At 41.2% G+C, this 10,744-nt stretch overlaps 1 protein-coding gene across 2 annotated transcripts; it reads right to left on the reverse strand.

The window, feature by feature from the left end:
• Positions 1–5,835: 5,835 nt before the first annotated feature.
• LOC134068988 (uncharacterized) lies at positions 5,836–8,329 on the reverse strand. Of its 2 annotated transcripts, XM_062524829.1 has the most exons (5): positions 8,085–8,328; positions 7,215–7,374; positions 6,736–6,984; positions 6,513–6,571; positions 5,836–5,976 (listed from the first exon to the last, which is right to left on the reverse strand). In XM_062524829.1, the coding sequence occupies exons 1-5, from the start codon at positions 8,211–8,213 to the stop codon at positions 5,950–5,952; spliced, it is 624 nt and encodes a 207-aa protein (XP_062380813.1). In that variant the 5' UTR covers positions 8,214–8,328; the 3' UTR covers positions 5,836–5,949. The 2 variants fall into 2 exon arrangements, with proteins under 2 accessions (XP_062380813.1, XP_062380815.1); XM_062524831.1 differs by lacking the exon at positions 6,513–6,571 and having other exon boundaries at positions 8,085–8,329.
• Between the last annotated feature and the right edge of the window lie 2,415 nt (positions 8,330–10,744).

Here is a 10,744-nt window from a genome sequence, read left to right on the forward strand (position 1 = left end):
GTGTGTGTGTGTGTGTGTGTGTGAGGGGAGGGGAGGCAGAGTCTGCTGATGAACGCTGAAAACTAGGCAGTACATCACACCACTTACATTTCCTCTCTGCGGCCTAAAGGTGTGTGTATGTGTGTGTATGTGTGTGAGAGAGAGGGTGAGAGAGATAGAGATAACGTGTTTTGAGACGATGTAAGACGTGTGTGTGTGTGTGTGTGTGTGTGTGTGTTGGAGGGGGTCTCCATTTCCATAAAATAAAATACTCAAGTTATTACAGGACAAACAACTGCACACATTTTCCATGGTGAAGGCCTTATAGGCCTGATAGTGGGCCCAGCCAATCAGAGACAAGTGCCTAACGGGCTAACAGACCACACACACTTTAACATTACATTACATTATATTTAGCAGACACTGTTTCCATTCAAAGTGACTTACATCAACTATATTACAAGGGATTACATTGTCATTACATTGTCCCCGGAGCAACTTGGGGGCAAGGGCCTTGCTCAGTGGAAGCCGGGAATTGAACCGACAACTTTCAGGCTACTGCAGGCTAGCCCAGCTCACTGACCACTACACTACCACTGCCCCTTACATACTTTCCACTGTTTTAAAAGTGAAAGTAGAGTGAAGTAAAGTGGTAGTTAGCAGACACATCCATCCAGAACTTCACAGACTTGCAGCTTGCAGGTGCCTTCTGGACCCCCGACCCAGGTTGGACTCAATTAACACCTGGACCTCCTTATATGGGCAAAGGTAGAGGTAGACCTACAATTTCAAAACATTTCGATCCACCTCAGAGACATGACTGGACCAGATCAGACTTGGATAAACAGCAGACCATTTCTGGCTCACTGACTACATCTCAAGAGGAAACAAACAAGCAACCAAGTCAGACACATGGGTTTGTCAGAGGAGAAGCTGCTGTGGTGATGACTACTAAGGCCAGAGAGTCATGTGTGGTTTAACACGTGGGGCCAGAGAGGGTTGAGGCCTCATACAGATGCACCTCTATACGCACTACTACACACACACACACACACACACACACACACACACACACACACACACACACACACACACACACACACACACACACACACACACACACACAATAGGCTAAATGCTCTGGGGGCTATCACTTACTTACTTTCTTTCTCTCACTCTTTCCTAGTCACACATGAGTACAGACACTCTCTCTCTCTCCCTCTTCAGCTCAATCCTAATCACACACACACACACACACACACACACACACACACACACACACACACACACACACACACACACACACACACACACACACACACAATCAAAGTGTTGGAAAGATGGCCGCTGCATCTGTCAGCTTGCCCAGGGCAGGGGCTAGGAAGTGTAGTTAACAAATTGGATAAGACAAGGTGCTCATGTGCTGAGGCAGAACAAAACAAACGGACATGGTAGGCAGTTCATGTGGCCCACCCATCTTTTTGGGACACACACACACACACACAACACACAGTCACTCACACACACAGTCACACACACACACACACACACACACACACACACACACACACACACACACACACACACACACACACACACACACACACACACACCAGTGAGTTACCCCAAATCATTGATCTGTGTGCCAGTGGGTTATACAGAACTGTTTTCCAATAAGCACCAAGTCCCCTGACAAGAGCAAATGTTGTCCATAAACCAGTACCCTAACAGTACACCATTCCATGGCATGTGTAGGTGGACGTATATTTGATGTATGTATAGATTTGTAATGTATACCAAAAGGCCAAATGAGACAAACTGAGCTGAAACGAAAGCTGTCTCTCCAGCTAGTCCCAAAAACGAGAGGGCAGCCTGCCTAGCCCTCTGTAAATCATGTCAACAAAACCTCAGACAGTGACGCTATAGCTACACTCAAACTTCGCATTTCCCATGATGAATCAAGCAATAGTCGTCAACAAGGTTTGAGGGATGGCGAAGTAAGATTTAACTTTACTGTTAACGAAAATATCAGTTCGTGTGGCAGAACTTGACAGATCAGTTGGAGCACGCGATGGGTTGAATGTGAAACTTAAAAACGCACTTTGTAGCTCTCACTGTAGCGCCTGCTAGGTAGCTAACCCAGCTCACATATCTACCGATGCTTGACACGGTCAGGGGCATGCCACAACTTGTCACGATGCCAGCGCGCATAGTCATCTTACTCACTTCCAGTAGCCCACAATAAAGTGACTAATACATGGTGCGTGTTTCGTTACAAAACATTGCTACCATATGACTTCTCCTAAGCTCCTAAGTTCCTAGGTGTCCACCTGCGAGGTGGTCTCCCCACAGCAGTAACATATTCAGCAGTCGGAAATGTACGAAAACAGTTTCCATGTCGCTAACCTACATGTATCTGGCGAGCCCTGTCGCGTCGTTAGCTCTCTTACATTACCTGCAGAGGGTGTCTGCAAAGACAGCACAGTGATACACTTTATCAACTGTGTTTTCACCGTGAGCTTAGTAGTAATACGCTAGTAACTAGTATCTAAACCTTTCTTACAGAGCATGTTTGCGATTGTCAGTAATGAGGCTGTTTGGCTAACAGGAGAACATCTCCGCAAGTAACGTTAAGCCACAGGCTAAAGCGAGTGAGTAACACAGCAACTTTTATTCAAATGCTTTGTGATATGCTGATTACTTTGGCTCCGAACAGACGGATCAAAACGTTTGCATTATATACTGTGTTCGCCACTGACAAGACAGGGAGTTGTCAACTCCAAACTCCAATCGTCCCGCTGCATTCAGCTATCACTTCCGCACAAGACAGTTTCCCCGGTGGCTAGCGAGAGCTCTCATACCCCTCCCTAACTAGCTCGCGAGCCACTGCTTCTTCAATCCGATTACAGATTACCAAACACTTCTAACAAGAATGAATTAAAGCGTCAGTGCTTACCTTTGGTATTCCGTATACAGTATAACAATAGCAAGAGTTTGATCAAAACCATATCGACTAAATTCATTGTCCGCACAACATTGACACACCGCGAACGGTTTATTGTTTCGTTTTCTCCCTCTTAAAGGCGCCGTCGCCTGCCCTGCGCTGCGCTCGTACAGCTGCTGCTAGGCGGCCTCTCGCTGCCTGTCGCTAACGGCCTGACGTCATGCGCAGGCAGAGTACGGGACCCTCCTCCTTTCACAAAGAAATAAAAGAAAAGGGGAAAAAAATGAAATAAAATGAATATCAAATAAATATCATGCAGCTCTGTCTGTGAAAAATAATAGAGAGAGATAGCAAAAGTCCGGTTACTAAGATAAATGTTGTCAGTGGTTCATTACCATAAATGAAAGTAGCCTAGGCCTACATTAGGAGATGTTCGTGATGGAGAAGTGTAAAGTTTGCCTACAGTTTACTGCTAATCATTATGTAGTTAACTGTCTTGAGTAGCTTACACATTAAAGTTGGAAAAATATGGACACACTCACTCATTAGTAGAAAGTTGTTTGTGAACATACTGTTTCTTGTGTAGCGCTCGCCCTCATGTGGTCAATAGTGGTACTGCCATCTCTTTACTATTTTTGCAATATCATGATTCATTACAGATCATACTGTAATAACGTGCTGATAAATGTAACTTCATAAAAATAACAATGCTTACAGAACATATTATATTGATTATTTTCATTATTTTATTCATATGATTTGGTGTGGCCTTGACTGTTTTCTTCCTATTGTAAGGCATGATTTTCATCACAGTAGCCTACTACAAAATGTTCATCAAGAGAAGATTAATAATTGTGCTCAAAAAGGCCATGAAAATGGGGATCCTGGAGGTGATTGACAGTTCTACCAACTCAGGATCATATCCCACAGTGGTCAATGTGGCTGTAGTATTGGAAGAGGAAGTTGTCATGGACAATCTGAGAGACTATGCTTTGTGCTCTAATATGGAGTACAGACACACATTTGAGGCTGTCCAGAAGCTTATCTTAAAGCCCAACTTTCAATTTGAAGACCCCTGTGGTTGGATGTATAGACACATGGTGTAGGAACTCCATTTCGTTGAAGAAATTAATCTTAAATGTACATTTAAAAAGTTTTTGAAAGAAATTGTGATTAAAATTACTTCCGCGTCTCAAAACCGGCCTGATCGAACGTGACGCGGGGACAGGTGAATGTTATCTCTTTGTTATGGAATCTGATAGAGAAGAGCAGGTTACGGTCGACTCTTACGACGGGCCATTGGCCTATAATTATGAGACGAGAGAGGGGTCAGGTAGAGATTAGGGGAAGGGTGAATGGCCAGAGGAGGGAGATATAGCCTAGTTGTAGTGTGAGGATAATCGGTGGAGAATTGGGCAAGTGTCTTGGTGAGTGACCACGGGTTAACGGCGGCTAACGTAACGTTGTCTTGTTTAGGCTACTGTACGGTTACGGCTATGTTAGCGGACGCTTAGTCTAAAGGGGGCTGCATTCATCACATTGCAATGTTTTTAATAAATCATATCTAGCAAATTCACTGTCGACTTTGTGTTTCAAGCATCCATGTAGATTGTCACCATCTGAGCCGCATGTGTAATAATATGTTTATCCCAGATTTTAAATGCTTATAGCTACTGTGATGGTCGGCTAGTCTGGGGATAGGGATATCTCGAAATGTTGTTGAAATTGCAATCTGATTTTTTAATCAGTCGCTGCTTTCAGACCTGCTAGGCTGCTCCTTAGTAGGCTATTTCCGACGAACATTATGTTATTGTTGTGGTTATTTTATTGTTATTTAGCAGACGCCTAGGCTTTGTCCAAAGTTCGTTTACAAAGCACCTAACTTGCGAACAGGCTCTCTGCTGTTGACCTAGCCTAGTTTTGCCGTAATGTGGCCGCTATGTGAATGCAATCCAAGAAAAAATCTCCAGTGCATGTTTATCTAAGATTTAGGAAATTAGTAGTCTACATGTCATTTCTTACAAGGCCTTACAACAGTTATTAGAGCTACAATGAGGAAAGGAGAGTGAGTTTATCTTAGCACATTTTGTTTAACAGTTGCTTGTGTGGTAGATGTGTCTATGCCATCAGCAGTGGAGAGTGTGTGCTGTAGAGAGGTCGACGCCTATTGGTCCCTTGTCCAAAACCTTGGAAAAAATAATTTCTAATTTAAATAGCCAGCTATTTTACACAAAAACAGTAAATCCTGTAAAGCAGGTTTTCAAACTCTGAGGTTTCCAGAGGTTGTTGTGTAGTACAGTAGAATATCAGCCAACAGGACATGCAATATTTACCATCAAAATTGTTTACTTTGAAAACATGGCATAATCAAAATTAAGTAATGTCCCCATCTCCATCACAGTTTCGATTCACAGCTTACAGGCAGGTTGTCCGCTGGGCGTATGGAATTCTAGGCAGGGACATCAGGAAAGCCATACCTTCATGTGTTGTTGCAGCTATAAGGAGGCAGTTTGCAGAAGAAGTACAAGCGTATAAAGGTTTCCGATGGCCCCGTTTGGAAGATGATTAATAAATTCATAGCAAACCAAACTGTTGGTAAAACTGATCTTTTATTGCATGTTCGTTGCAAATCGTGAGTGTCGTGCGAGATGGAGGCTGACTGCCTCATCCTTGGCAACCTTCTGAAGGGAAGTGGTGAGGGGGGGCGGGGCAGCAGAAGACAAGACAGCACTTCTTTCTTGCAGGGCCTGTGGTGATCTAGAGTATTCCTCTACTAAGGCCACCATAAGATTGGCTGCGTATCCTTGAGGAAAGACATGTTAAGAACACATTTAGTAAAATGGTTGACACATAAAAAGATACATTCAAATAAAATATATTGATAAACTAAGTGAAACTACTAACCGTACAATGATTTCTCTTTGATTGGGCGGACTACCAAGCCACCTTTCCTAAACCGCGGGTAGCGAACGGCGTAGCGTGCCTCATCCTCACTGGTTCGAGCTACATCTCTGTTTCCGTTACAATTAAAATGTAGGGCTGCCAAGAGAAGTCTGTAGGAGACAAGTAAAAAGAACATTAGGTCTCCAAAGATAACCCAATGCAGTCTAATGCAACAGAAATACAACACATGAGATTAATGTTTACAGTTCATTACATTACATTACATTACTTTTTATCCAAAGCGACTTACCACATGGTAAAAACATGTAAAGCTTTTAAGAGCAATTCTAACAACAATTTCAAGAACCACAACAAGTGCATCAATGAGTGTGTAGTAAGTGAATCGTGCAAATGAGTGCAATTGTCCGTTCAAATGGGTCTAAGACAATGACTCAACTTTGCAATTATTTTGCGCACAATATGAAATGCTGTTAGTGTTGCACATGCACAAAAGTACAAAAGCATAGCAATATCTTGAAATTAAACAATGTCACAGTTTTATTACTATCGATACTTTTAAGTGAGAACACTACCTGCTGTACATCCCAAGAAAAGAGAATCCCGTGTGTTTGGGAGCGAAGTGTAGAATGAGGGAATGGTAGGCCTCTAGGGAGAATGTCTGGTGCTGAGGGGATAACTGTCTTACATCTTTCACCAGTGCTTTCCTGGCAGCTACACTCTCCAGTTTAATGGCTGCTGGTGATCCTGCATGAAACATATTCTGTCATATAGTCTGCCGCATCTCATAACACAAGTAATTATTAGTACACATGGGGTTATGTATTGATAAAACCAAACTAAACATTCTTTAACAAGCATTTTAAAAAGTTTCGCCTCTTAACATTTTTACATGGGCTACTATGTTATACCTGGTTCCAGCCACGCCTTGTCTCTCGCCTCTCCTTCCAACGGTGGATGTGCGCAACTGGGGAATTCAGGAGTGCTGTGTTGATGTATATACTGTATATGGTTGATCATGCTCTGCCATTTCGCCTGCATCTCATCTGGATCTCCTGTAGGGGTGGAAGCTGCGGTCCAGTATAGATGGTTTATAACAGCTGGCCTCCATAGCTTCAGATCTTCACAGTCCCTCTCAGCATCCAGTGCTTTCTGTATGCCTGTTCAAGTGCAGACAAACAGAGCAGAACAAACATATTATTAGTAAAGTTAAAAACACATGCACTATGTAATGCAACCAGTACAAACTATATTTTCTAATATGATAAAGTTCATAATTTGCAATGTTTGCCTGAAAAGTGTAAATCACAAAAATAGTAACTAGAATCATGTCATCCTTATTTTGTGATTGTATGGCATGTATGGTGAATGCTAGATATAAGATAATTACCCAATGAACGATGTAAACATCTTATGTTGCACTGTGATCCACGATTGACCACTACTGGCTCGGGGTCCATCGTAGAGATGTCTCCATCTCCATCATCTTCAGGCTCTGAAGTGGTAGTTGCACCCGCCCCATCTTTGCTAGCAGCACTCTCTACCAACATCTGAAAACAGACCAAAACCACAACATTCAAAGAAAACCAATGTGACTCCGATGTAACTTCTAGTTACTAAACTAATGTTGTAAAGTATTACTTGGATGCGTTATCAATACGATCTGCTTATTGACACAATATAAGTACGAGGCTCAGACGCAGCCTCCTTTGGATAAAATAACAGCTTCAAGAGTAAGCTGATGGGCTCTCGTGCCTTCATGGAGCTAACTTCACCAAGCCATCATCATTCCAGTAAACAAAAGTTAGGTCGAGACTACTCCACGTCGAGAGAAAAAAAACATTGCAAAATGACAAGCAGGGCTACATTTCGATGTAGGCTACGATGTAAAAGCTCCCTTTCCATACTAACATGGCAGTTATGTTTGTAAGCTTTGATTTGTCACAGAAAACCAAGGCAACTTCGATGTAACTTCAAGAAAACTAATATTGTAAAGCATTACTTGGATACGGTATCAAATAAATCAGCTTATTAGCACAATAAAATAAGTGTCAGGACAGGAGGCTGTGCAGCCTTGATAACACAAGTTGACGGTAGCTTGGCAGGCTCTTGGGCTTCAACTTCAAGGCTATCATTATTCCAGTCATCAAAAATAATGCCATGACTAATCTATTATAACGTCGAGAGAGAGAAAAAAACATTTGCAAAATGACATACAGGGCTCCATGAAACAATCTGTATAAGGTATTATAACACTTACTGTGCAAATCTCCCGTTTTCGGCGTGCAGATTCTCTGCTAGTGCTAACGTTAACGTTAACGTTAGCACTAGACTCCACTCCCGCCAGACCTTGATGGTGGATTCGCATGTAGAGATGGTACAGCTCCATTTGCCAGCCTAACCCACTCTCTTCGTCGAAATCCCAGGCGAAATTCCGTAAGATCTCCTTAGTTGTAGCTGTCCAGTGTGAAGTGTTATTCACACACCACCGTGTGTATCGTCACCGAGGAAGCAGCGAAATTGCGGAAATCTTTGTGTTTCTTGTTTGGAAATCGGTGGACCCGATGGCCAGACAAGTTGGAGTTGTTGCATCCATAACAAACACAAGAATTCACCATTGTGACAACTCAAACCTACTCAACTATAACGATAACGACAAGCTGTCTTTTCTCTTACCACTGCTCCACTACATAAACCCACAATGAGAGAAGGCAATGGCAGCGCGCCTACCTGCCCTTGCGTCATAAGCGCGTTCTCAAGGAAAGGGTCAGTTTTTGGTAGCATAGTTGAGAATGGGTACACTTTCTTCTATATTTCTGCCCGTTGGTGTTGTAAAACGTATATATGCCTATGTACGATTTTTTTAATTGACATCATCATACAGGATTCGGTGTAAATTAAGTTAAACAATCACCTTGAAAGTTGGCCTTTAAACCTGGGAAGAGTGCACAGAAAGGATGCAGTTATTACCTCCGCCAAGGAGGTTATGCTTTCATCGGGGTTTGTTTGTTCGTTTGTCTGTTTGTTAGCAAGATAACGCAAAAAGTTATAGATGAATCTCGCTGAAATTTCCAGGAAAGGTCTGAAATGACTCAAGGAAGAAACGATACATTTTGGTAGACCGTATCACCATCTTGATCCAGGAGGCAGTTATGTTTTTGCCTGGCGGGTGGAGGTCTGTGCTCTCGGAGTGTTTTTCTAGTTACAGGTGTAATGGTCATTACATGTTAATTGTCAGTAATTGAGGTATTTTGAGGTATCAATTTTGTGTTGATTTTGTAAAGCAGATATGCCATGCTTTTTTGAACTCTCAGATCTTGTTTCTGGTCAAATACATGTGTAATATTGCACTTTAGCCTAACAGGTGAGTTCATATTAATTTAAATCAATAAATGATGTACTTTACATAGTGTGTCATTTATTTGAAATAATGTAATAGGGCCTATAGACTTTTTGGACAACATGAATGAAAAATCACATTTTTAGACCAACATAAAATGTTTAGAATTAATACAACATTTTATTACAGTGCATGAAAATGCACTGTACTGTTCTTCCTAGTCTTCTTCAACTTCTTATTATTACAGTGCATGAAAATGCACTGTACTGTTCTTCCTAGTCTTCAACTTCTTCTTATTATTACAGTGCATGAAAATGCACTGTACTGTTCTTCCTATTCTTCTTATTACAGTGCATGAAAATGCACTGTACTGTTCTTCCTATTCTTCTTATTATTATTATTACAGTGCATGAAAATGCACTGTACTGTTCTTCCTAGGCTTCAACTTCAACTTCAACTTTTTATTATTACAGTGCATGAAAATGCACTGTACTGTTCTTCCTATTCTTCTTATTATTAAACTTCTTCTTCTAACGCTCGCAATTCAGCTTCAACCGTTTAACGTAGAAACTTCATTCAAACTTTGTTGCGTAGGTCTTGCTTATGCCATATGTGCTTTGTATTTTTCAACTTTGTAACTTTTATACTTTTTAAACTATAAGTTAAAAACTATTACAATTTCCCCCATAGACTTAACATTGCTCATTATGACATCACGGCAGCAATTAGAATCTTAGGCCAGGTGGCCGGCCACCTGGGCACCAACTGTCAGTTTCTCTCAGACTTTAAGCATACAATCTCTCTGAAGACTACACATATCCTGTTAAACTGTTTCCTCTGTCCACAACTGTTTCAAAATAAAAGTCCTCACTGCAATAATACACTATTAAATCATTTAACCATTGAAACTACTCAACTATTGAACTGTTCAACCATTCCAACTGTCAGTTATCATCCACTATGCCTCCAGTCAACTAGGGTGATATCAGCTAAATTGGGCCACTTTTTGGTAAATCGCTTGGGACAGTAATACAATGTTATCTATGCCTTTTCCAAGTGTTTTTATAATTTATAATGACTGTTTTTCATACTTTTGTGTTGAAAGTATGTAAAAATATATAAGTATTTAGGCCCTACAGTTCTTGAAACATCAGCTGTGCCAACTTTTTTCGCATGAGCAGTTTCAGGTAAAATGGGCCAGCAGCTTCAGGTAAAATGGGCCAGTCTAATTTCAAAGGGAAATTATAAATAATTATCCATTTTAATTTTTAAAATACAATTGCTAATACAGCCACATAACATTTAGACTGCATTAAACAAACATATTCATATGTGGCATTAATAAAAACACATCGTGGGTGCAAACCCATGAGCACTTAAAAAAGTCAATTTTGGAACCTGACTGATGCCAGTGGTGTGTGTGTGTGTGTGTGTGTGTGTGTGTGTGTGTGTGTGTGTGTGTGTGTGTGTGTGTGGGTGTGTGTTTAGAACAAATGTGTAAATTACAAAAATTCACATTCAAAATTGATAATCGATATATTCAAAATACTAGGCTAATATTACTAACTAATATTACTAGT

This window comes from Sardina pilchardus, chromosome 21, assembly GCF_963854185.1.
Source record: "Sardina pilchardus chromosome 21, fSarPil1.1, whole genome shotgun sequence".
Lineage (NCBI taxonomy): Eukaryota > Metazoa > Chordata > Actinopteri > Clupeiformes > Clupeidae > Sardina > Sardina pilchardus.

Excerpts from the sequence above, each read along its gene's own strand:
- LOC134068988 (XM_062524829.1), bottom strand. The coding sequence starts at position 8,213 with ATGGAGCTGTACCATCTCTACATGCGAATCCACCATCAAGGTCTGGCG. Across the intron at positions 6,572-6,735 it reads CAAGGCGTGGCTGGAACCAG|GATCACCAGCAGCCATTAAA; the intron begins GTATAACATAGT and ends TGTTTCATGCAG. Across the intron at positions 5,977-6,512 it reads GGAAAGCACTGGTGAAAGAT|ACTTCTCTTGGCAGCCCTAC; the intron begins GTAAGACAGTTA and ends TGTCTCCTACAG.